At 44.1% G+C, this 27,399-nt stretch overlaps 1 protein-coding gene across 2 annotated transcripts in view; it reads left to right on the top strand.

Moving 5' to 3' along the window:
* The first annotated feature begins 8,897 nt into the window (after positions 1 to 8,897).
* LOC129840967 (protein FAM193A-like) overlaps positions 8,898 to 27,399 on the top strand; it is a 34,691-nt gene continuing 16,189 nt past the window's right edge. For both annotated transcript variants that reach the window (XM_055909040.1, XM_055909039.1), the window contains exons 1-12: positions 8,898 to 9,285; positions 11,200 to 11,274; positions 11,662 to 11,907; positions 13,536 to 13,720; positions 20,914 to 21,081; positions 21,892 to 22,123; positions 25,094 to 25,218; positions 25,455 to 25,602; positions 25,822 to 25,896; positions 26,119 to 26,193; positions 26,316 to 26,428; positions 26,837 to 27,091. In XM_055909040.1, the coding sequence (XP_055765015.1) occupies positions 9,067 to 9,285; positions 11,200 to 11,274; positions 11,662 to 11,907; positions 13,536 to 13,720; positions 20,914 to 21,081; positions 21,892 to 22,123; positions 25,094 to 25,218; positions 25,455 to 25,602; positions 25,822 to 25,896; positions 26,119 to 26,193; positions 26,316 to 26,428; positions 26,837 to 27,091 (1,916 nt within the window). In that variant the 5' untranslated portion in view covers positions 8,898 to 9,066. The remainder of the gene's footprint in view (positions 9,286 to 11,199; positions 11,275 to 11,661; positions 11,908 to 13,535; positions 13,721 to 20,913; positions 21,082 to 21,891; positions 22,124 to 25,093; positions 25,219 to 25,454; positions 25,603 to 25,821; positions 25,897 to 26,118; positions 26,194 to 26,315; positions 26,429 to 26,836; positions 27,092 to 27,399) is intronic.

Below are 27,399 nucleotides of genomic sequence, written 5' to 3'. Positions count from 1 at the left end.
CGGCAGGGACTGGGAGACTAATCAGGATCGATATGTGATATTTTAGTTTTTTTATACTTTAGCAAAAATGTCTAAAAACCTGTTTTTGGAAAAAGTGAAGGGGTCTGAATGCTTTCCGATTGCACTGGATCTTTATGTTCCCAATGCAATTATGCAGTCTAATACATCCACAGTGGGATGTTTGGCATTATCTAGTCCAAATATGGCATAATTCCACTATTTGTATCCGTTTGGATGAGTTTCATTTGGCAACTTTTATTTTGAAGTTGAACAACAAATTCCACTATTGTGGATCATCCTTGTTTGTGGCTAGTTTCACACAGGTGTTTCTTCAGTAGGTTTAATGTTGCCACAAAGTCACATTCCACAGTCACAATGTCAAAATTGGCAACCAAAATTTGCTTTTTGGACTTAATTTAAGGTTAAGGCATAAGGTTAGCAGTGTGGTTAAGGTTATGGTTACGGTTAGGGTTAAAATCACATTTTAAGAAGATAAATTGTAGAAATGGGCGGGTTTTATGATTTTGTGGCAATAGAAGCTAGTGTCAACCCTGTTTGAGCTCAGACCAGACCCAGAAAAGGACACTGTGGCCCGTCCAAAGTTAGCCCCGGATAGGGCCAACCAGGAAGGATATAACCCCACCCACTTCGCCAATGCACAGCCCCCACACCACCAAAGGGATATCAACAGACTACTAACTTACCACTAACTTACTACCGTTAGTACCATCTGGAGCAATGTCTCATAGTGATTCTTTTGAAGGTCTATGTCCCTAGAAATGGAAAATGTGTCCTAGTATTTCAGCAGTGGTAGCTCTCTGTGTGTTATCACTCTTTCTTTCATCCCTCCATCCCATTAATTTGCACATAGGATTTTACCCTAGGACAAATGATGGCAGTAGAGAACAAGTTATTACACATTCATTCATCATATATCATTGGAAAGCTTATGTTCGTGGCAACTAACCTTTTGACCTTTGACCTTTAGGCTACATATCAGAAATTACCTAAATAAATAGCTTTAAAAAATAAACAGCTAATACTTTTATAAAAATCTTTGTTTCTCAACCATTAAGAACAAAAAAGGTAGCCCTATTACATCCGCTGAGCTAAATTACAAAACTTTAATAAAGCCATTGCCCTGCACATTTTAAATGGCTTTTCAAAATGGGATTGAATTGAAAAATGTGATTTGGGCAATTTCAAGCAATCTCATTTGTGAGAGGGAAGTCTGTAATAAAAGTGTTTTTCCAGTGAGCAGCACAGGAAGCCTCTAAACAGGGCAAAGAGATGGAGTCCAAACAGCCACCTGCAAGTCTGATTAAGTGAAGGCATTACTATTATGGTCAAAGTAATAATGAGGCAATAACTTTGAAATATGCATTTGGTGGTGGACTATGTTGATATTATATATGACTTATTAAAAGTTAACAACGTTATTTGAGTCAATACAACAGAATAAATAAATACAAATACTAGATTTTATTTGGAGAGTTACTTTAAGACATACATTATATTAGGACCATTTAGACTGAAGAACTGAACTTGATTTCTATTCTTTTTTGCAGAGCTCTGGGCAGGCCGGCTGGCGGACCCCAACCCCTCTGTAAGTCATTGTCATGTCAGTGAGGAAACTGAAATCCAAAAATACACACCTAAAATGTCTGCATGTCTGTCTGTTTCACAATATGTAGACATACAGTATATGTGCACCCAAGGAAAGAAAGCTAAGAGCAAGTGGAATTGTCTCTCTCTTTCTACAGGTCTGTAAGATGTAAGGACGCACCCCTTTCAAGCTAAGGCAGCGGTGAAGAGCAGGCTGCTGCTGAAGCTGCAACAACTGCTGGAAAATAGTCAAGTCAAGGTTTTGAATGGATGAAGGATATATAGTGAAATCGGAAAGTATTCAGCCCCCTTGACTTTTTCCAAATTTCGTTAGGTTACAGCCTTATTCTACGATGTATTAAATCGTTTCCCCCCCTCATCAATCTACACACAAGACCCCATAATGACAAAGCAAAAACAGGTTTTAGAATTTTTTGCTAATTCATTAAAAAAAAGAAAAGAAATATCACATTTACATAAGTATTCAGATCCGTTACTCAGTACTTTGTTGTAGTGCCTTTGGCAACGATTACAGCCTTAAGTCTTCTTGGGTATGATTCTACAAGCTTGGCACACCTGTATTTGGGGAGTGTCTCCCATTCCTCTCTGCAGATCCTCTCAAGCTCTGTCAGGGTGGATTGGGAGCGTAGCTGCACAGCTATTCTCAGGTCTCTCCAGAGATGTTAGATCGGGTTCAAGTCCGGGCTCTGGCTGGGCCACTCAAGGACATTCAGAGACTTGTCCCGTAGCCACTCTTGTGTTGTCTTGGCTGTTTGCTTAGGGTCATTGTCATGTAGGAAGACAAACCTTTTTTTATTTATTTCACCTTTATTTAACCAGGTAGGCAAATTGAGAACACGTTCTCATTTACAATTGCGACCTGGCCAAGATAAAGCAAAGCAGTTCGACACATACAACAACACATAGTTACACATGGAGTAAAACAAACATACAGTCAATAATACAGTGAAAAATAAGTCTATATACAATATGAGCAAGTGAGGTGAGATAAGGGAGGTGAAGGCAAACAAAATATATATATAAATAAATAAAAATATAAAAAGGCCATGGTGGCGAAGTAAATACAAAATAGCAAGTAAAAAATAACACTGGAATGGTTGGTTTGCAGTGGAAGAAGGTGCAAAGTAGAGATAGAAATAATGGGGTGCAAAGGAGCAAAATAAATAAATACAGTAGGTAAAGAGGTAGTTGTTTGGGCTAAATTATAGATGGGCTATGTACAGGTGCAGTAATCTATGAGCTGCTCTGACAGCTGGTGCTTAAAGCTAGTGAGGGAGATAAGTGTTTCCAGTTTCAGAGATTTTTGTAGTTCGTTCCAGTCATTGGCAGCAGAGAAGTGGAAGGAGAGGCGGCCAAAGGAAGAATTGGTTTTGGGGCTGACCAGAGAGATATACCTGCTGGAGCGCGTGCTACGGGTGGGCGTTGCTATGGTGACCAGCGAGCTGAGATAAGGGGGGACTTTACCTAGCAGGGTCTTGTAGATGACCTGGAGCTAGTGGGTTTGGCGACGAGTGTGAAGCGAGGGCCAGCCAACGAGAGCGTACAGGTCGCAGTGGTGGGTAGTATATGGGGCTTTGGTGACAAAACGGATGGCACTGTGATAGACTGCATCCAATTTATTGAGTAGGGTTTTGGAGGCTATTTTGTAAATGACATCACCGAAGTCGAGGATTGGTAGGATGGTCAGTTTTACAAGGGTATGTTTGGCAGCATGAGTGAAGGATGCTTTGTTGCGGAATAGGAAGCCGATTCTAGATTTAACTTTGGATTGGAGATGCTTGATGTGAGTCTGGAAGGAGAGTTTACAGTCTAACCAGACACCTAGGTATTTGTAGTTGTCCACATATTCTAAGTCAGAGCCGTCCAGAGTAGTGATGCTGGACAGGCGGGCAGGTGCAGGCAGCGATCGGTTGAAGAGCATGCATTTAGTTTTACTTGTATTTAAGAGCAATTGGAGGCCACGGAAGGAGAGTTGTATGGCATTGAAGCTCGCCTGGAGGGTTGTTAACACAGTGTCAAGAGAAGGGCCAGAAGTATACAGAATAGTGTCGTCTGCGTAGAGGTGGTTCAGAGACTCACCAGCAGCAAGAGCGACATCATTGATGTATACAGAGAAGAGAGTCGGTCCAAGAATTGAACCCTGTGGCACCCCCATAGAGACTGCCAGAGGTCCGGACAACAGACCCTCCGATTTGACACACTGAACTCGATCAGAGAAGTAGTTGGTGAACCAGGCGAGGCAATCATTAGAGAAACCAAGGCTGTCGAGTCTGCCGATGAGGATGTGGTGATTGACAGAGTCAAAAGCCTTGGCCAGGTCAATGAATATGGCTGCACAGTACTGTTTCCTATCGATAGCGGTTAAGATATCGTTTATGACCTTGAGCGTGGCTGAGGTGCACCCATGACCAGCTCTGAAACCAGATTGCATAGCGGAGAAGGTATGGTGGGATTCGAGATGGTCGGTAATCTGTTTGTTGACTTGGCTTTCGAAGACCTTAGAAAGGCAGGGTAGGATAGATATAGGTCTGTAGCAGTTTGGGTCTAGAGTGTCTCCCCCTTTGAAGAGGGGGATAACCGCAGCTGCTTTCCAATCTTTGGGAATCTCAGACGACACGAAAGAGAGGTTGAAAAGGCTGGTAATAGGGGTGGCAACAATTTCAGCAGATAGTTTTAGAAAGAAAGGGTCCAGATTATCTAGCCCGGCTGATTTGTAAGGGTCCAGATTTTGCAGCTCTTTCAGAACATCAGCTGACTGTATTTGGGAGAAAGAGAAATGGGGAAGGCTTGGGCGAGTAGCAGAGGGGAGGGCAGTGCTGTTGACCGGGGTAGGGGTAGCCAGGTGGAAAGCATGGCCAGCCGTAGAAAAATGCTTATTGAAATTCTCAATTATAATGGATTTGTCGGTGGTGACAGTATTTCCTATCTTCAGTGCAGTTGGAAGCTGGGAGGAGGTGTTCTTATTCTCCATGGACTTTACAGTGTCCCAGAACTTTTTTGAGTTTGTGTTGCAGGAAGCAAATTTCTGCTTGAAAAAGTTAGCCTTGGCTTTTCTAACTGCCTGTGTATACTGGTTTCTAGCTTCCCTGAAAAGTTGCATATCACGGGGGCTGTTCGATGCTAATGCAGAACGCCATAGGATGTTTTTCTGTTGGTTAAGGGCAGTCAGGTCAGGAGAGAACCAAGGGCTATATCTGTTCCTGGTTCTAAATTTCTTGAATGGGGCATGCTTATTCAAGATGGTGAGGAAGGCATTTAAAAAAAATATCCAGGCATCCTCTACTGACGGGATGAGATCAATATCCTTCCAGGATACCTCGGCCAGGTCGATTAGAAAGGCCTGCTCGCTGAAGTGTTTCAGGGAGCGTTTGACAGTGATGAGTGGAGGTCGTTTGATCGCTGACCCATTACGGATACAGGCAATGAGGCAGTGATCGCTGAGATCTTGGTTGAAAACAGCAGAGGTGTATTTGGAGGGCAAGTTGGTTAGGATGATGTCTATGAGGGTACCCGTGTTTACGGAATTGGGGTGATACCTGGTAGGTTCATTGATAATTTGTGTGAGATTGAGGGCATCAACCTTAGATTGTAGGATGGCTGGGGTGTTAAGCATGTTCCAATTTAGGTCGCCTAGCAGCACAAGCTCTGAAGAGAGATGGGGGGCAATCAGTTCACATATGGTGTCCAGAGCACAGCTGGGGGCAGAGGGTGGTCTATAGCAGGCGGCAACAGTGAGAGACTTGTTTTTAGAGAGGTGGATTTTTAAAAGTAGGAGTTCAAATTGTTTCGGAACAGACCTGGATAGTAAAACAGAACTCTGCAGGCAATCCTTGCAGTAGATTGCAACACCGCCCCCTTTGGCCGTTCTATCTTGTCTGAAAATCTTGTAGTTAGGGATGAAAATGTCAGAATTTTTGGTGGTCTTCCTAAGCCAGGATTCAGACACGGCTAAAACATCTGGGTTGGCAGAGTGTGCTAAAGCAGTGAACAAAACAAACTTAGGGAGGAGGCTTCTAATGTTAACATGCATGAAACCAAGGCTATTACGGTTACAGAAGTCATCAAAAGAGAGCGCCTGGGGAATAGGAGTGGAGCTAGGTACTGCAGGGCCTGGATTCACCTCTACATCACCAGAGGAACAGAGGAGGAGTAGGATAAGGGTACGGCTAAAAGCTATGAGAATTGGTCGTTTAGAACGTCTAGAACAGAGAGTAAAAGGAAGTTTCTGGGGGCGATAAAATAGCTTCAAGGAATAATGTACAGACAAAGGTATGGTAGGATGTGAATACAGTGGAGGTAAACCTAGGTAATGGGTGATGATGAGAGAGATATAGTCTCTAGAAACATCATTGAAACCAGGTGATGTCATCGCATATGTGGGTGGTGGAACTGAGAGGTTGGATATATAGTGAGCAGGGCTAGAGGCTCTACAGTGAAATAAGCCAATAAACACTAACCAGAACAGCAATGGACAAGGCATATTTACATTAAGGAGAGGCATGCTTAATCGAGTGATCATAAGGGTCCAGTGAGTAGAGGTTGGTTGGGGTCACGGCGATCCAGACAGCTGGTAGCAAGATAACATAGGATGGAGGTCTGTTTTTTTTATTTGTATTTTTTTTTTTTTTTTTTGTCACCTCGTTCGTTTCCGTCGGTAGATTAGTGGGGTTCCGTGTGGTAGAGGGGATCGATCCAATTGGCAAAATAGATATAGTGACCCAGGAAAAAAAGAAAAAAAAAAAAATTGTCCGGTATATTTATTTAGATAGCAGCCGATAAGACAGCTAATAATTAGCAGATGGGTATTCAGAAACGTCGCAATGGAAAAGCCTGTTGAAACCACCTCGGACAATTACGTCGGCAGACCAGTCGTGATGGATCGGCGGGGCTCCGTGTCGGCAATAAAGGGTCCAGTCCAATTGGCAAAAGAGGTATTGTAGCCCAAGAATTCGCTGGTAGGCCTCTTCGGCTAGTCGGCAGATGGGCCTAGCTCGAGGCTAGCTCAAGGCTAACTGGTGCTTGTTTCGGGACAGAGGTATTAGCCAGTAGTAGCCACTTGGTTGCAGCTAGCTAGCGACGATGATCCGGTGTAATTGTCCAGAGCTTGCGTCAGGAATCCGGTGATGTGGTAGAGAAAAAGCAGTCCTATATTCTCTGGGTTGATATCGCGCCTGCAGACTGGCAGGTATTGGCCCGAGCTGAAGCTGGCTGGTGTCCGAGTTAAGGGTGAAGACCGCAGCAGTGGCTAACTGACTACTAGCTAGTAGCTAGTTATCTGGCTAGCTTCTGATTGGGGTTACGGTTCTAAAGTATAAAAAATAGCAGATCCGTACCACATTGGGTGAGGCGGGTTGCGGGAATGTATATTCAGTTCCAAGATGGAAAGTGAAATTAAAATATATACGAAATGTATACAAAAAATACGAGGACTATTTACGCGGGACAAGACGGGACAAGACAAACACACGTCCGACTGCTACGCCATCTTGGAACATACGCCTTTGCCCCCAGTCTAAGGTCCCGAGTGCTCTGGATTAGGTTTTCATCAAGGATCTCTCTGTACTTTGCTCCGCTCATAATTGCCTCGATCCAGACTAGTCTCCCAGTCCCTGCCACTGAAAAACATCACCACAGCATGATGCTGCCACTGCCATAATTCACCGTAGGGATGGTGCCAGGTTTCCTCCAGGCGTGATGCTTGGCATTCAGGCTAAAGAGTTTAATCTTGGTTTCATCATACACGAGAATCTTGTTTGTCATGATCTGAAAGTCTTTAGGTGCCTTTTGGCACACTCCAAGTGGGCTGTCATGTGCTTTTCACTGAGGAGTGGCCTCCATCTGACCACTCTACCACAAAGGCCTGATTGGTGAAATGCTGCAGAGATGGTTGTCCTTCTGGAAGGTTCTCCCATATCCACAGAGGAACTCTAGACGAAGTTCTCCCCCGATTGCTCAGTTTGGCCGGGTGGCCAGCTCTAGGAAGAGTCTTGGTGGTTCTAAACTTCTTCCATTTAAGATTGATGGAGGCCACTGTGTTCTCGGGGACCTTCAATGCTGCAGACCTTTTTTGGTACCCTTCCCCAGATCTGTGTCTCGACACAATCTTGTCTCGGTGCTCTACGGACAATTCCTTCGACCTCATGGCTTGGTTTTTGCTCTGACATGCACTGTCAAATGTGGGACCTTATATAGACAGATGTATGCCTTTCCAAATCATGTCCAATCAATTTAATTTACCACAGGTGGACTCCAATCAGGTTGTAGAGACATCTTAAAGATGATCAATGGAAACAGGATGCACCTGAGCTCAATTTCGAGTCTTATAGCAAAGGGTCTGAATACTTATGTAAATAAGGTATTTCTGGTTTTATTTTGTATAAAACCTGTTTTCGCTTTGTCATTATGGGGTATTGTGGGTAGATTGCTGAGGATTTTTTAAAATCCATTTTAGAATAAGGCTGTAATGTAACAACATTTGGAAAAGGTCAAGGGGTCTAAATACTTTCCGAAGGCAGGGTAATGGATGAGGAGAGGAGAAAGGAGCATGAAGACCTAAGCACAAGGACCTAATAACCAATATTCTGGCATTTGAGCAAAACGTGAAATGGCAGCAGAACTAATCTTTAGAGCTGGACTGGACACGGCACATGGCCAGGTTCTCAGACCAGTGGGCCCAGCAGGAGAGGGTCTGAAAGAGGGAGCGGGGAGAGATGACGAGGAAGATATACTGCTCAGTGCTCACCACCAGAGATATTCAGGATACTCATGAGAAAGTGTAGAAAGAGAAAGCTGAGATGTGGGTAAGAGCTTTAGGATGCAGAAGATCTTAAGCTCGCCTCCAAGCAGACCAAGGCTGAGAACGCAAGGGCAGAGACGGAGAAAGCTACCCTCCAGGAAATTATTCACACACTTAAAGAAGATGAACGAGGATATAAACGGTGAAGCCTAGTTAATGCAATGAACAATCTGTCATGACCTAGTACAGATCACTTGACTGAAATGATAAATACTTGCCCACTCCCCCTTGAGGACACATAATTGCATATACCTGTAGCATACAAATTGCCACTTGCATTGATGAACAGGCGTGGTTATGAATGGTCACTTCTGGTGTTTTTCCCCAATTTTGGGGATGCAGTCAGAAAACCAGTTTGTCATTGTCCATCTCACCAGCACTAACGGAAAAAAACATCATTTCCCATGAATCCTCAAAGACAGAGGGGGGGGACGTACTGTTGCAACGCAAGCTCGCGCAGCCAATTCCTGTCCAGTGGCCATATTGAAATCTCAAGTCTATTAGGAGTCTAAAGGTACTGGATGGCTGTCTAACTGGAAGTCTTTAAAATATCGTATTTTTATAACAGAGGGATTTAAGCCAGACATTCCACCTGAGACTCTGTCTGTACTGGACGGCAAGTTGTCGCTGACTTTTGTGGGAAAATGAGTCCAACCGATGCTAAACGAGGAGCTAAACGCAGGAAGAACAAGCGGGGCGGTGGCAGCAGTAGCACTGTCTGCAGTACCAGTGGCAAGGCCGGGGTTTCAGCCACGGCCCTGAGTCCTCAAGCCACGGCAACACCCGTGTCTGCCATGGGCTTTTTGACATCAGGGAGCTCTGGAAATGGGAACATGGTCTCTATAACAGGCCTGAACGGAGAGGTGAGAATATACAGTCGCCGTGTTGAACACTAACGTTAGAGATCGCGTTTAACGTTACACATAATCGAGAGACATTTGAGGCCTGACATTCTTCAGTAACGTTAACTAAGCCACTGAGGTAGCTAGTTAGTTAACGTTAGCTAACGTTAGTTAACTCGGGAAATGGCAATCTTACGTTGACAACAGCCAACAAGTTCGTTTAGCTGGCTAACTACGTTAGTAAACTTTCTAGATAAGGTAACGTGTTAGCTACTTGCTCAACTTGAACATAAACTAGCCTGGCTGACGTTTCTAGCCATCTTGTTCTAGCTACTCGACAACTACAATGTTGACAGCCCGAAAATAGCATAATTTGCTTACTCGACAGTCGTTATTTTATTAGCTAACTGTTCGCGACGTTGTGTGAGTGGATGTTTTTTACTTGCTAGATGGATAACTTAGTTTACACGCTAGATAGTTAGCTAACGTTAGCTATGGCCAAGCTGACCATCGACACTGCACTGTGCCCTTAAACTGAATAGTCTCTTGTAACTGACTAGCAACTAGTTACAGAATGCAGCTAGCTAACAATTTCGCATCAATTTGTACAGCCAGTTGGCCGTACAGTTCTTGTCTGATGTTTTCATATTCACAATTTTAGCAGGAGTAGTGGCTCACCAGACTAACGTTACAGGAAGTCTCAGTCGAGTCTGTCAGTGTCATCGGATTTGCCTGCTAAGTAACAGTAGGCCTATAGTTTGTTTACTCAACCGAATTATTTAATAGGTATGTCATTACTAGTTAGGTCGTCCCCTGCGTTTAGACACAATACTAATGTGTAAGACAACGGCAAGACTACTGTCACACAGCCAAGCCAGCCAAAGAACTTCCACAACCACGATCCTGCAATATACCAATGGCATAGCTAACATAACAAAATTACATACTTTGCTGTGAAATGGCATATTGAGTGTCTTGCTTTGTTCTAGGTTTCTTACCTCCTCTCCATATATTGTAGCTATGCCTTGTCAGTCTCTCTATATCACAACAGTTGCCAGGGAAACAACATCCACTAATCACCAAAGACTAGGCCTATCATGTGTACGTCACATTGGCTACTACTAGGTTTACCATCTTTAGGGCTGAAGGACTTTCTCATATGATGAGCCAATATTCCCAAACAAGTCCATAATGCAGACTTTTTAATACCTAGTCATTGTCTAAGCAAATCCAAGGAAAGTCTGATTTGAGTAAAATGCAACGTATTGCACTCACTCATTCAAAGATTGAGTTTCATTAGAATAACTAGCCTATATGCTGCTGCCTGTCTTTGGGAAGGTTTGGGGTCAGTCCCACTCAAGACAAACAAAGCAGCTAGGCCAGGCTACTTATTGTGGAAGGTTATTTGCATAGATCTGGCCAGCATTTACATTAGTCAGGACTATTATTTTCATCTAAGCAAGAAGTAATATAATTTTCTCATAACCTTTTGTTTACCTCAATGTATTTTGATTAATTCTTCAGATGTTTTACAAAATCTTTGCATAGTGCATACATACACTGCATTTGATCTATCAACTCCAAATCGAGACTACACTCCGCGTATGTAAAGATAAGCTGTTGAAGACAGAAACAGCAGGTGAACTTGCTGGCCGTGTCAATATACTGCTGCGCCGAGCATTAATATGAAACGTAATATCTGCATATGTTCCTTGCAATATCGCCAGGACACATCATCAACTGCTTTGTGTTTTATTTGTAGTTCAAATAACATAATTCGGAGACAAACCTTAATTGTGTGTGGCCAAGTAGCCCCCAGCCAGGTCAAGCGCTAACATGCTTCAGTTGGCCTTGTAATTGACGCTTGGCATCGGTGCTAATGAGAGGGGTGACTCCGGAGGTGTTGGTTCATGTCGGGCCCTTTGTGTCCTCCAGGTCCCGATGAACGGTAACGTTACACCACAATTTTCGGAGGGGCCGGTGAATTCCGACTTCTCTGGAGTCCTTCAGGTAATACATCACTCACTGTCTCTGCAGCTACTCATGTTAGGCCTACGGTAACATAGATCAGCATCAGTTTATCTGCTGTGAGTATCACTGTCTGTGTGAACTGAAAAGCCCCGGGGTGGCGTTCAATAGGCACAAACTGTATGAAAAAAATGGAGATGGCCCATCCTAAACTTTAGGACCAATAATAACTCTACCAATCACTTTCCAATAAAAAAATGTTCCTACCTGTTTGTGCTTACTGCTCGTGACATTGTCTTAATTAACTTTAGAACCTGCCTGGGTATGCTTCATATTGGAGGACTGACTAGTTAGTAGCTACTGGTTACTGCCACTACAGTAGTGCTACACACTCGTCTAACTGACATCCACTCCGTCTCCAACCACCAGACCCCGTTCACATTTGGCCTGAGCCAGAGGGCCCCATACTCCACTACCGGTGACCGCTGCCTCCTGTGCCGGAGTGAGCGCAAGCCAGACAGCACCCTCCATCCTGACATGGGGCTCCCCGGGGCGGGGCAGAATGGTATGGTGCAGTCCCCCAGCACACTGCATCTGCCCCTGTGGGTGTGCTCCGACTGCCGGCGCACGGTAGAGAAGGAGGACCGCCACGCCTCCCTGGAGCAGTCGCTGGTGGTGAGTCACCACGGGCTGGTGGAGGGGGGGAGAAGTAGGGTGGTGAGAAGGTGATGCTGGAACAATGAACTGAATGACAAAGGCTGTTTAAATTGATATTTGTGTGCAGTTAGTGGATAGCCAAGCACTAGATAGATGCAGGCAGGCATTGGTGTAACATCATAACATAAACATTTTGTCTAGGCCTTTCAAAGTGTGTTGCATTATGGGGATGAACATTTTCTGACTTGCACCTCCAGGTCGACTGCAGGAACTTTCCCAAAACCATGTGATCAAAGGTCATGCAGTTTTTTTATGAAGTCGCCTTCAAGTCGCTGCAGTTGCTTCTCACCAACTCCACCATGCAGCCATCACCTGCATTGTGGGAGGCACTATTTGTCAACCGATCATTAGGGTGTTTTTGGTTGACCCGTGCGAACGTGACCAACTACCTGACTGAAATTTGAACCAACTTTACTGCTATTCTACAGAAACAGGAGATGCAAACGAAAGGGATATTTGAGAACTCTAATCAATACATTTTACACACGTTATGTTTTCATGTGTGTGATATGGGGGTACAGACCTTTTTATAAAGGATAAACTTTTATAAAAAATAGCAGACAGTTCCATGTTGATCTGAGCCTTGCTGTTAGAAAACCACCACAGTGTCTGACTTTCGGCTGTCGCAGATACCTTCCCCGACTTCACTCGCTGACTTTCGTCTACTGTCGGCTTTGCTAGCGTTACTGCCCGAACACATCCATAGGGTCGGCGCAAAAGCGTGATGGCGACAGGCATACTAAAGGTAGAGCACAACAAGGATTAAAGAGGTAAGGAGACAGAGGGCTTGCAGCCGACTGACTGATCTACAAATGACCTTGCCATAAATAACTATTCATTATTATTTGTAGATTAGTCAGTCAGCATTTACCCAAATGCATGACAGATTTGATGATGTCGGAAAAAGACCAAATAGAGAGACACCGACCCGTACCACATAGACGTGTAACACACACACGCACACGCACGCAGAGATAGTGGGGCAAACAGGCAAGCTACAGGTGGAGGTGTAACAAGGAGCAGAAACACCTGAGTCCTGAACAAACGCACACATTGTATAACGTTCGTTTCCCTCTGTCTGATGACTCAGCATTATAGAGGCTTTGGCTCCTCCTTTCCTATCAGCGGGAGATAATGACCTAAGACAGAAAGCCACACCAGTGTTTAGACGTCTCTCTTGCTAATGACTTCATGTTAATGGCTGTTCCGCGTACACTGTCTTGCCTCACTCGTAAGAGCCACTCTGTGTTGGCGACGTCTAGCGGCTAATTGAATTCCGAAGTTGGGGAGAGCCCGACAATTCCTGGAGTGACCCTCTGGCCTGGAATGCGCTTGTTTTTCTTTCCATCTATTTTTCTGCTATTTGCTTGATTACGTTCTCTAATTTCCCTCCTGTTCTGGAATTTTGTCTCTAGTCAAGTATAACGAGCATCGACTTCTATGTGCACTTTGCTGCAATGAAATAATTCAGAATACAAACCTAAGGTGACAGTTGGTAAAGTTGTGTCACTTTTATGGTCACGCTTGGTTGCATTATCACTGCTGTTTTGCACTTTCTGATGCCCTGTAATTTCTCATTCCCCCAGAGCCAAGACTTCCTGTTGCAAATGCCTGTGGGTAATGGAGGCTTGGGCCAAGAGCTGCCTGCCACAGGGGGCAGACTGACCAATGGTGGCACACCCCCAACCCTCCCCACTCTCCCCATCCCAGACCTCACCACCTCTATGACCGCTGACACCGTGTGCAGTTGTGAGGCCTGCAACGAGAGACGGTGAGCTGGATGGACGCATTTGTGGCGGTCACTAGACAACCACACTAGAAAGGATGAAAGTGTATCGTTTGACATATTGAGCTAGCCTAGTATATCAGCTATGTGTTCAGGACGTTTCAAGAAGCCGCCACCTGTGCTACCATCCTTTCTAGCATTGTCAGATAATGACTAATCTAGTCCACCAGCCGGCTCTCTCTCTGTCGAACAGTCTGGAGTGGACGACCAATCCGCTGGTTTTATTGGTTGATCTCTGTCCATCAGCGTCTTTTCTTTTTCTTTCAAATACTTTAACTTCACCTGATTGATTACCTGTTTGCTAAAACTCTAATAGTTCACCTAATTTCAGTTTGACAAAATAAGTTAAACTCAGCAAAAAAATAGCCTTTTTCAAGACTCTTGTCTTTCAAAGACAATCCAAATAACTTCACATATCGTAATTGTAAACGGGTAAACACTGTTTCCCATGCTTGTTCAATGAACCATAAACAATTAATGAACATGCACCTGTGGAACGGTCGTTAAGACACTAACAGCTTACAGACGGTAGGCAATTAAAGTCACAGTTATGAAAACTTAGGGCACTAAAGAGGCCTTTTTACTGACTCTGAAAAACACCAAAAGAAAGATGCCAAGGGTCCCTGCTCATCTGCGTGAACGTGCCTTAGGCATGCTGCAAGGAGGCATGAGGACTGCGGATGTGGCCAGGGCAATAAATTGCAATGTCCGTACTGTGAGACGCCTAAGACAGCGCTACAGGGAGACAGGACGGACAGCTGATTTGTCCTCGCAGTGGCAGACCACGTGTAACAACACGGTACATCTGAACGGAATGAACGTTACACCGAGGCCTGTACTCTGGAGTGGGATCGATTTGGAGGTGCAGGGTCCGTCATGGTCTGGGGCAGTGTGTCACAGCATCATCGGACTGAGCTTGTTGTCATTGCAGGCAATCTCAACGCTGTGCGTTACAGGGAAGACATCCTCCTCCCTCATGTGGTACCCTTCCTGCAGGCTCATCCTGACATGACTCTCCAGCATGACAATGCCACCAGCCATACTGCTCGTTCTGTGCGAGATTTCCTGTTGGACCTGTTTGATTGGAGGGTGAGGGCTAGGGACTATTTCCTCCAGAAATGTCTGGGAACTTGCAGGTGCCTTGGTGGAAGAGTAGGGGAACATCTAAAATCTGGTGGAGTACTTGAGGAGGAGATACACTGCAGTACTTAATGCTGCTGGTGGCCACACCAGATACTGACTGTTACTTTTGATTTGGACCCCCCCTTTGTTCAGGGACACATTATTCAATTTCTCTTAATCACATGTCTGTGGAACTTGTTCAGTTTGTCTCAGTAGTTGAATTGTTGTTGTTGGTCATGTTCGTTTCATATAAAGCAGTAAAAAGTAATATGTGCTCAGTACTAGTACAGTTTTAAGCCGAATACTTCTCTATGCTGCCTGCCGCATAATCTGTTTTCTATTGCGCACATATGATAGACAGTTGTTGGTCTGAACACGTCTCTGGAGCCATTGAGACAGAGGAGCATGTATCAATCCTTCACTGCAATTCATTGATTTATTGCGGCCAGCAGTTCAAACAAAATAATAATGATTCTCAAATCAGTCGAGTCATAATTATTTATTTTTTTAAACCGACTCGTTCGCGAACTGCACATCACTACCACATATTTCCCTGTTATCTCTCCGGTCATGGTGATCTGGCTCTGCTGTGGTGGCTGTTCAAACCAGAGTATGTGAGCGACGCTGGAGCGGATCGAAGAGTGGAGCGTGCCCAGTGTGACTGGCGCAAGATTCCCAAAGGCTGGAGCGTCGGCCTTCTCTCCAGCTCCAATTTCACTGCAGTAGTGCTCACTTCACGAACTCAGGGCATGCCCGGCCCAGGATGCATTTGTAGTCTCCTTGTGTGCTGCTGCTATAGCCCCTTGCTTTAGCTACTGTGATGGAGTTCACAAAATATTTTCATAAAGAAACTGATAAATCAAGGTGACTTACAAAGATGAGGACCAAGAGCAAGAGAGGGATTCGATGATGTAGTGTCCACAACTAAAGAATCTTTGTTGAATCTGAAAAGACACATCCCAATAGCATGATTGTGTACTTACTACGTGTACACTGTGGTGGAAAAATAACCCAATTGTCATACTTAAGTAAAAGTAATGATGCCTTAATAGAAAATGACTATTTAGTCACCCAGTAAAATACGACTTGAGTAAAGTCTAAAACTATTCGTTTTTAAATATACTTAAGTATTAAAAGTATGAATCATTTCAAATTCCTTATATAAAGTAAACCAGACTGCACCATTTTTCTTATTTTTAACCAGGGGCATAACTCCAACACTCAGACATAATTTACAAACGAAGCGTGTGTGTTTGGTGAGTACGCCAGATCAGAGGCAGTAGGGATGACCAGGGATGTTCTCTTGATAGTGTGTGAATTGAACCAACATTCAGAATGTATTGAGTACTTTTGTGTGTCAGGGAAATTTATGGAGTAAAAAGTACATTTTATTTTCTTCAGGAATGTAGTGAAGTAAAAGTTGTCAAAAAATATAAATACTAAAGTACAGATACCCCCAAAAAACTATTTAAGTAGTACTTTAAAGTATTTATACTTAAATACTTTACACTTCTGCCTGTACATGCTAAAAGAAAGGAACGAGTTGGGTAGATAACTAAGTGCGTCATTGTAGCAAAGTATTTATAAACAAAAAATCTGATCTCAAACTTTTTGTTCTATTATCTATACAATAGACCATCCTTTTTTGGTTTTAATTTGTATTTCATTCTTACAGTTGAAGTTGGAAGTTTACATACACCTTAGCCAAATACATTTAAACTCAGTTTTTCACAATTCCTGACATTTAATCAATCCTAGAAAATTCCCTGTTTTAGGTCAGTTAGGATCACCACTTTATTTTAAGAACATGAAATGTCAGAATAATAGTAGAGAATGATTTATTTCAGCTTTTATTTCTTTCATCACATTCCCAATGGGTCAGAGGATAAAAACACACAAGTAGTATTTGGTAGAATTGATTTTAAATTTTTTAACTTGGGTCAAACGTTCCGGATAGCCTTCCACAAGCTTCCACAATAAGTTGGGTGAATGTTAGTTACACCAGCTCTGTCAGGAGGAATGGGCTGAGTCAGGTTTGTAGGCCTCCTTGCTCGCGCAAGCTTTTTCAGTTCTGCCCACAAATATTCTATAGGGTTGAGGTCAGGGCTTTGTGATGACCACTCCAAGACCTTGACTTGGTTGTCCTTAAGCCATTTTGCCACAACTTTGGAAGTATGCTTGGGGTCGTTGTCCATTTGGAAGACCCATTTGCGACCAAGTTCTCATTTAATACTGCGACCTGGCCGCGATAAAGCAAAGCAATGCGACAAAAACAACACAGTTGCACACAAACAAACGTACAGTCAATAACACGAAAGAAAAGAAAAATAGAAAAATCTATGTAGTGTGCAAATGTAGGGTGGTAGGCAATAAATAGGCCCTAGAGACGAAAACAATTACAATTTAGCATTATTACTGGAGTGATAGATGTGCCGATGGTGATGTGCAAGTAGAGGTACTGAGGTGCAAAAGGGTAAGTAATAATATGGGGATGAGGTAGTCGGGTGTGCTGTTTACAGATTGGCTGTGTACAGGTACGGTGATCGGTAAGCTGCTCAGACAGCTAATGCTTAAAGTTAGAGAGGGAGACTCCAGCTTCAGAGATTTTTGCAATTCGTTCCAGTCATTGGCAGCAGAGAACTGGACGGAAAGGCGGCCAAAGGAAGTGTAGGCTTTGGGGATGACCAGTGCAATATACCTGCTGGAGCGCGTGCTACGGGTGGGTGTTGCTATGGTGACCAGTGAGCTGAGATAAGCCGGGGCTTTACCTAGCAAAGACTTATCGATGACCTGGAGCCAGTGGGTTTGGCGACGAATATGTAGTGAGGGCCAGCCAACGCGAGCGTACAGGTCGCAGTGGTGGATAGTATATGGGGCTTTGGTGACAAAACGGATGGCACTGTGATAGACTACATCCAGTTTGCTGAGTTTGTTGCGAAATAGGAAGCCGATTATAGATTTAATTTTGGATTGGAGATGCTTAATATGAGTCTGGAAGGAGAGTTTACAGTCTAGCTAGACACCTAGCTTTACTAGCAGTTGGAGGCTACGGAAGGAGTGTTGAAGCTCGTTTGGAGGTTTGTTAGCACAGTGTCCAAAGAAGGACCAGATGTATACAGAATGGTGTCGTCTGCATGGAGATGGATCAGAGAATCACCAGTAGCAAGAGCGACATCTTTGCTATATACAGAGAAAAGCGTTGGCCCGAGAATTGAACCCTGTGGCAACCCCATAGAGACTGCCAGAGGTCCGGACAAGAGGCTCTCCGATTTGACACACTGAACTCTATCTGAGAAGTAGTTGGTGAGGCAGTCATTAGAGAAGCCAGGGCTATTGAGTCTGCCGATAAGAATGCGGTGATTGACAGTCGAAAGCCTTGTCCAGGTTGAAGATGACTGCACAGTACTGTCTTTTATCGATGGCGGTTATGACATCGTTTAGGACCTTGAGCGTGGCTGAGGTGCACCTATGACCAGCTCGGAAACCAGATTGCATAGTGGAGAAGGTACGGTGGGATTCGAAATGGTCGGTGATCTGTTTATTAACTTGGCTTTCAAAGATTTTAGAAAGGCTGGGCAGGATGGATATAGGTCTGTAGCAGTTTGGGTCTAGAGTGTCTCCCCCTTTGAAGAGGGGGATGACCGCTGCAGCTTTCCAATATTTGGGGATATGAAAGAGGTTGAATAGGCTAGTAATAGGGTTTGCAACAAATTTGGTGGATCATTTTAGTCTGGACCCTCTCTATCTACCCCAGCTTATTTGTAGGGATCCAGATTTTGCAGTTCTTTCAGAACAGCTGTCTGGATTTGGGTCAAGGAGAAGTGGGTGGAGTTTGGACAAGTTGCTGCAGGGGGTGCTGAGATGTTGGCCGGGGTAGGGGTAGCCAGGTGGAAAGCACGGCCAGCCGTGGAAAAATGCTTATTGAAACGATCGATTATCGTAGATTTATCGGTGGTGACAGTGTTTCCTATCCTTAATGCAGTGGGCAGTGGGAATTAGTGCTACAGGAAGCACATTTCTGTTTGAAAAAGCTAGCCTTGGCTTTCCTAACTGACTGAGTATATTGGTTCCTGAATTCCCTGAAAAGTTGCATATCGCGGGGCTTTTCGACTCTTGTGCAGAACGCCACAGGATGTTTTTGTGCTGGTCAAGGGCGGTCAAGTCTGGGGCGAACCAAGGGCTATATCTGTTCTTAGTTCTACTTTTTTTGAATGTGGCATGCTTATTTAAGATGGAGAGGAAAGCACTTTTGAAGAGCAACCAGGCATCCTCTACTGATGGGATGAGGTCAATATCCTTCCAGGATACCCGGGCCAGGTCGATTAGTAAGGCCTGCTCGCTGAAGTGTTTTAGGGAGCGTTTGACAGGGATGAGGGGTGGTCGTTTGACCACGGACCCATTACGCACGCAGGCAATGAGGCAGTGATCGCTGAAATCCTGGTTGAATACAGCAGAGGTGTATTTAGTTGGTCAGGGTGATATCTAAGAGGGTTCCCATGGTTATGGATTTAGGGTTGTACCTGGTAGGTTCCTTGATGATTTGTGTGAGATTGAGGGCATCTAGCTTAGATTGTATGATGGCCGGGGTCAGCGTCCCACCTCGCCAACAGCCAGTGAAATTGCAGGGTGCCAAATTCAAAACAACAGATCTCATAATTAGAATTCCTCAAACATACAAGTATTATACACCATTTTAAAGATAAACTTCAAAAAGGCTTTACGGCGAAAGCACACCATGCAATTATGTTAGGTCAGCGCCTAGCCACGGAAAACAATACAGCCATTTTCCAAAGAAGGAGAGGTGTCACAAAAGACAGAAATAGCGTTAAAATTAATCACTTACCTTTGATGATCTTCATCTGATGGCACTCCCAGGTCTCCATGTTAGACAATAAATGTTCGTTTTGTTCGATAAAGTTCACATTTATGTCCAAATACCTCCATTTTGTTCACGTTTAGTCCAGTAATCCAAAATACACAAGGCGCTAAGTCCAGACGAATAGTCAAGAAAACTTTCCATTACAGTTCTTAGAAATATTTCAAACGATGTATATAATCAATCTTTAGGATGTTTTTATCATAAATCTTCAATAATATTCCAACCGGACAATTCCTTTGTCTTTAGAAATAAAAAAGAACGGAGCTCATGCTCACGGCTGCGTGCGTGACTAAACTAAAGGCTTTCAACCAGACCACTGGTTCAAACAGCTCATATTCTCTCCCCCTTCACAGTAGAAGCCTGAAACAACTTTCTAAAGACTTGACATCTAGTGGAAGCCGTAGGAAGTGCAATCTGACCCCATAGACACAGTGGATTGGATAGGCAATCATTTGAAAAACTACAAACCTCAGATTTCCCACTTCCTGGTTGGATTTTTCTCAGGTTTTCACCTGTCATATGAGTTCTGTTATACTCGCAGACATCATTCAAACAGTTTTAGAAACTTCAGAGTGTTTTCTATCCAAATATACTAATCATATGCATATCCTAGCCTCGTACCTAACAGTACGAACCGAACTCTGAAGATAGATGGCAGGGATCAATTCACATATGGTGTCCAGGGCACAGCTGGGGTCTTTAACAAGCGGCAACTGTGATGGACTTGTTTCTGGAAAGGTGGATTTTAAAAATAGAAGCTTTAATTGTTTAGGCACAGACCTGGATAGTAGGACAGAACTCTGCAGGCTATCTCTGCAGTAGATTGCAACTCCGCCCCCTTTGGTAGTTCTATCTTGTCTGAAAAAGTTATAGTTAGGGTTGGAAATTTCAGGATAAATAAATGTGTGGATTCGTTGATTTGTGTTGAATTATGCAATCACAGAATTGTGGAATCCTGGAGGGACTGGATATCAGTCCCTCCAGGATTCCACACTAATGCTTCTACTATATGGGTTGTATTCATATAGTAAATGAAGTAGGAAATGCTCATTTTTGTTCTCTGTTGCATAATGTTTGCTTGCCCTAATGAACATGACCCTGGGTCCCTTGTCGAAGAGCACCCAGTGTCCTCTCACTGATGCATCACAATTACCTCTTTGACCTTCACCCCCTCCAGGGAGATTTCGGCCGAGTCAGAGCGCGAGTCCCAGCTGCTGCAGAACCACTGGTCGGAGGTACGCTACCTAGTGCGGTGCATCTACCGCCAGACAGGCACGCCGCTGGTCGACGACCACGACCATCCCCTGGACCGCGACAAGGAGGGCATGAAGGAGCTGGTGGACAGGTAAGAAGACCCAGCTAGAAAAAAGGCAGCATGTCTTCCACCCTCTTTCCCTCTGTCTCTGCCTTCTTCCTTCCTCCCCTCTTTCTATTCCTTCCATCTTTCCTTCCCTCCTACTTTCCTTTACACACTCTCCTTCCTACCCTCCATCTCTCGCTGCTTCCTGCCTCATTCCTTCCTTTCCTTTTGCCCTCCATGCTCTCTCCCATCCCTACCATCCTCTTTTCACTTCCATCTTCAAGGTGATCAGTTATCTGACAAGAGTACCCAGTCAAAACTGTTCGCTGCTCTGGCACCCCAATGGTGGAACAAACTCCCTCACGACGCCAGGTCAGCGGAGTCAATCACCACCTTCCGGAGACACCTGAAACCCCACCTCTTTAAGGAATACCTAGGATAGGATAAAGTAATTCTTCTAACCCCCCCTTAAAAGAGTTAGATGCACTATTGTAAAGTGGTTGTTCCACTGGATATCATAAGGTGAATGCACCAATTTGTAAGTCGCTCTGGATAAGAGCGTCTGCTAAATGACTTAAATGTAAATGTAAATGTAATCATTGAGGAGTGGTTACCTCACTTTCCCTTATTCAATTTAGCCAGAAAAGAGATTACTTTCATAAAATGGTCATTTCAGAGGCTAAACCTTCCTCTGCTACTACTTGGCGCTAGACCAGTTGTTACGTCGTTCCAGAAAAACTAAATCAAACTCGAGTCATATGAAAGTGTTTGAGATGCATTTGACTGACCACCATAGATAATCACTACAAGTATTAGCATATTGTATGATATCCATCTTGCCCACCTCCTGTTCAGGCTGTGCGAGAAGGACCCATATCAGCTCTACCAAAGGCTGGAGCAGCAGGCCCGCGAGTACGTCCTAGAAATGAAGGTGCGCTTGCTCAAGCACCTGTCGACCGGCTCCAAGGCTGCGGCGGCTGCCGCCCAGGGCCCCCCGCAGGCCCACCAGTTCGTCTCGCTGCTCCTGGAGGAGTACAGCGCCCTCTGCCAGGCTGCGCGCACCATCAGCAGCTTCCTCCTCACCCTGGTGAGTCTACCTGCTGTTAGCGATAGCATTAAAGATAGCATCACGTTAGCATTAGCAATAGCATAGTCTTAGACCAGTGGGCTTTTAAACAGTCTTGCTCAATAACTTTCAGGGTTGGCATTTCCGCTAGCCTTAGTGTTAGCATTTACATTACATTACATTTAAGTCATTTAGCAGATGCTCTTATCCAGAGCGACTTAGCCTTAGTGTTAGCTTGTGCGTTAGCCTTTATCAAATCAAAGTTTATTTGTCATGTGAAATGCTTACTTACAGGCTCTAACCAATAGTGCAAAAAAGATATTTGGTGAACAATAGGTAAGTAAAGAAATAAAAACAACAGTAAAAAGACAGTGAAAAACAGTAGCAAGGCTATAAAAAGTAGCAAAGCTACATACAGACACCGGTTAGTCAGGCTGATTGAGGTAGTATGTAGATATAGTTAAAGTGAATATGCATATATGATAAACGGAGAGTAGCAGTAGCGTAAAAGAGGGGTTGGGGGGGGGGTGCACACAATGCAGATAGTCCGGGTAGCCATTTGATTACCTGTTCAGGAGTCTTATGGCTTGGGGGTAAAAGCTGTTGAGAAGTCTTTTTGTCCTAGACTTGGCACTCCGGTACCGCTTGCCATGCGGTAGTAGAGAGAACAGTCTATAACTGGGGTGGCTGGGGTCTTTGACAATTTTTAGGGCCTTCCTCTGACACCGCTTGTTGTAGAGGTCCTGGATGGCAGGCAGCTTAGTCCCAGTGATGTACTGGGCCGTGCGCATTACCTTATGTAGTGCCTTGCGGTCGGAGGCTGAGCAATTGCCGTATCAGGCAGTGATGCAACCAGTCAGGATGCTCTCGATGTTGCAGCTGTAGAACCTTTTGAGGATCTCAGGACCCCAGGCTTTGTCATGCCCTCTTCACGACTGTCATGGTGTGTTTGGACCGTTCTAGTTTGTTGGAACTTAAATCTCTCAACCTGCTCCACTACAGCCACGTCAATGAGAATGGGGGCGTGCTCGGTCCTCCTTTTCCTGTAGTCCACAATCATCTCCTTAGTCTTGGTTACGTTGAGGGACAGGTTGTTATTCTGGTACCAGGTCTCTGATCTCCTCCTTATAGGCTGTCGGTGATCAGGCCTACCACTGTTGTGTCGTCTGCAAACTTAATGATGGTGTTGGAGTCGTGCCTGGCTATGCAGTCTGTGTTGAACAGGGAGTACATTTACATTTAAGTCATTTAGCAGACGCTCTTATCCAGAGCGACTTACAAATTGGAAAGTTCATACATATTCATCCTGGTCCCCCCGTGGGAATTGAACCCTGGTCCCCCCGTGGGAAATGAACCCACAACCCTGACGTTGCAAGCGCCATGCTCTACCAACTGAGCCACATGGGACCAGGAGGGTACAGGAGGGGACTGAGCATGCACCCCTGGGGTGCTCCAGTGTTGAGCGTGGCAGATATGTTGCTACCTACCCTCACCACCTGGGGGCAGCCCGTCAGGAAGTCCAGGATCCAGTTGCAGAGGGAGGTGTTTAGTCCCAGGATCCTTAGCTTAGTGATGAGCTTTGAGGGGACTATGGTCTTGAACGCTGAGCTGTAGTCAATGAATAGCATTCTCACATAAGCGTTCCTTTTGTCCAGGTAGGAAAGGGCAGTGTGGAGTGCAATAGAGATTGCATCATCTGTGGATCTGTTTGGGCGGTATGCAAATTGGAGTGGGTCTAGGGTTTCTGGGATAATGGTTGATGTGAGCCATTACCAGCATTTCATAGCACTTCATGGCTACGGACGTGAGTGCTACGGGTCTGTAGTCATTTAGGCAGGTTTCCTTTGTGTTCTTGGGCAGAGGCACTATGGTGGTCTGCTTGAAACATGTTGGTATTACAGACTCAATCAGGGACATGTTGAAAATGTCAGTGAAGACACCTACCAGTTTGTCAGCACATGCCCGGAGCACATGTCCTGGTTACCTTTACGGTTGCCTTTGTGTTAGCCATTTTGTTAGCATCAGACTAGCACAGCTTGGTGCTGCTCAGTGTCTCTTTAGCGGTTTAGCCTGAATTTTGGCGACAACAACAGTTATACTAGACTTGCCCCCAGTACGTGAAGGCTAATAAGTAACGTTGCCTCAGTAACTCGCACAGGATTAACATGGGCTTTAGAATCTCCACAGAACTCCGGGACAAGCCAAAGACGGTGTCACAGAATGACTCATACTTTTCGGAAGCAGCACAGATGTTTGTCTGAAAGTTGTCACCTTAGATTAGGGACAATAGTCATCAGCCTAGACAGCTGCCACTGCTGTGGTTCTGGAATACGGGGTAGCAGCCATTTAGCCACCTGACAATGGTGTCGCTCCAGTTACTTTATACACACACACACACACAGTGAGGTCCAGATTATTGACAACCTTGATAAAGATGATTTAAATACTGAGCTATATTTTATGCTCAAAGAAATTTGGTAAATCATTTTATACTAATACAATTGCTCAGAGAAAGTGATTTTGTTTATCAAGTAATTAAAAAAAATCTCTCAAAGGTAGGGGTCAAAATGATTAATGTTTCAATACTTCACCTTTTGAGGATAACGGCACTGAGCTAAGATGGCCATTGCAAAATGTAGATTTTGTGACCAATTCAAGCATTTCTTTGGATTTTGATGTGTGCTTCAGCATACAATATAGCACAGTATTTAGATTTTTCTATAGTCATTTTTGCTTATCTTTATGAAGGGTGTCAATAATTTTGGACCGCACTGTATATTAAGGAATTTTCTGAATTATTATTTTAGAAAAAAAAGAAAATGTGTTAACAGATAGTGAAAGAGGATGATAATGGGGAAAGACATCGAGGTTGTGTCAAACGTCTACTGTGTTCGCATAGGGCCATGTGTGCCTGAGGCTGCGGCATTAGCGCTTGACCAGCCAGGACGCATGAACTTGGTTTCTAACTCTTTTCTTGTCTGGGTTCCACAGGAGAACGAACACTTGCAAAAGTTCCAGGTGACGTGGGAGCTGCACAACAAGCACCTTTTTGAGAACCTGGTGTTCTCTGAGCCCATCCTGCACAGCAGTTTACCTGCACTGGTTGCACAGCTGAGGTAAGACTGAGTCTAATGACAAAACAGCCATTAAGAAGAGGTGTTATTAAAGTGTATGCTTCTTTCTTTTTTTTCATAGACTCCTTATATAATCCCTTTTGTTTTGTTTGTCTTAGCATAGCAACATCATTAAACCTGGTCTATCCTCAAACCTAAATAGGCCATTGGTATGATAAACTGGCCTAGCTGTGTGTTTCCAATGTTTTCTTTTAAAAAATGATGCAATTTCTGATTAGGCACGGCACGGCCTCCCTCGACTCGTACAACGAGGACATGTACAGGACCCTGCTGGAGAGCTACCAGCAGCTGGAGCAGGAGATGGCCGCCGTGACGGCCGAGTGGCAGGAGTGTGAGAAGAGGATTGACGACTACGTCGACGAACAGGTACACACACACACAGACCGAGAGAAACACGTCAAATACACACACAATATCCCTGTCTCTGCTACACTCCACGGGCTGTTCCTTGTGTGTGACAATGGAACTTAAATACGTGTAATTGACGTATTGTGATGTCCTGAAGGTTTTTAACACATACGTCTCCTTTGAATGGTTTCTTTTGGTTTTTCTGATGCTTAACAACTCGTTTTCTCTTTCTGGCAGCTGCTTTTTAAGGTGGAGGGCCAGAATCTCACAAATCAACGGACAGAACCACATAAGTCTTTAATTAGCAAAAATGTAAGTGGTTTATCACACAACTAAATTTCAAGTAATAAGACAATTACTCTAGGTATCAGCATTGGCTATCTTTTCATTCCCTAACCCTTACCCATTTTATTTGTCATATTATTTATATAGTCCAACAGAGAAAAGGTGAATAGGTGCTCTAATTTATTAAAAAGCCGACACTTTTCGACCTCAATCTGTCAAAGCGCATAATTAATGTCTACCTATTTCCAGACTTTGAAAACAAAACAACGGATGCTGAAGGAAGACTGGGAGTTCTTTAAGCAGAGGAGGTTTATAGAGGAACAGGTATGATGAACAAACAGTCTATAGAAATAGTTAATTTTTGTTGTGAAACTGGTCGGACAGATTTTGACCGTGTACATTTTTAAATCTGCTGTACATTAATTGTATTATTTTTCTCTTTGCAGTTAACCAACAGTAAGAAGTCTTTAGCTGGTGACAGTAACTTTACAGACACGATGAGAATGCTTTCCTCTCGTCTCAGCATTCCAGACTGTCCAAATTGCAATTATCGAAGACGGTGAGTTTGGAGGATTCATTTTGCCTGCGATTTACAGATGGTGCGTTTTGTTTCTTTGTAGCGTGTAAAGTAAAATACTCATTTTATTTTAATATATATATATTTTTACCTAATGTGGGTATTGTATGACATAAGTCCAATGAGACATTCAAACTTGTGTGAAAGGTATGTTTTTAATCATAATTTATTAACCCAAAGTAAAACAAACCAATGTTTCTAACCAGTACCCAGTGACCTTATTCATTGACCTGAAAGGAAATGGGGTATAAAAGTGTTTAGCATCTCATGAACCACATCAATATAATATATTAACCACAAAAACGATGACCTGGAACACCACCACTGGCAACCTGCGACCCAATCTTTGTGAAATCTCCTTTTAATTAACAACCATCCCTCCTCTCCCAGATGCACCTGCGACGACTGCAGCCTCTCACACATCCTGACGTGCGGCATCATGGACTCGCCCATTGCCGAGGACCTCCACATCAAGCTGCCGCTTCAGGCCACGGAGCCCCCACAGCACCGGGACTACCTGGCCGAGGTGCACCCCCCCAGTCTCTCCTCCGGGGGCAGCTCAGCCTCCGCTTCGGCCTCCAGCTCGCCCATCACCGTACAGCAGCACTCGCGCCTCATCCTGCCAGAAGGGGTCGCCACCACCTTGTAAGTCCACCAGGGGTGGCGTGTTCTTTGTTGTAAAAATATGTATTTATTCAGCAGTTTATAGCAAATTTATTTTCAAAACAAGACCTCAAGATATCATGTAAAGCAATAAAATATCACAGAAAAAAACATACAAAAAAAAAATTACAATACAATAATGTAAAAAAATATCTATCAAAGATACACATTACTAAAATGAACAAAGAACAGGCTCATGAGTTCATGCTAGTGTTGGGACGATCAACCCGAAAATTATCAACACTTATCGTGCACATTATGCTGATATCGTTCATTACGATAAATAACCT

The sequence above is a fragment of the Salvelinus fontinalis genome, chromosome 42 (assembly GCF_029448725.1).
Source record: "Salvelinus fontinalis isolate EN_2023a chromosome 42, ASM2944872v1, whole genome shotgun sequence".
Classification (NCBI taxonomy): domain Eukaryota; kingdom Metazoa; phylum Chordata; class Actinopteri; order Salmoniformes; family Salmonidae; genus Salvelinus; species Salvelinus fontinalis.
Note: the sequence above shows the minus strand (reverse complement) of the source record. Positions and strands in the feature narration are given on the sequence as shown.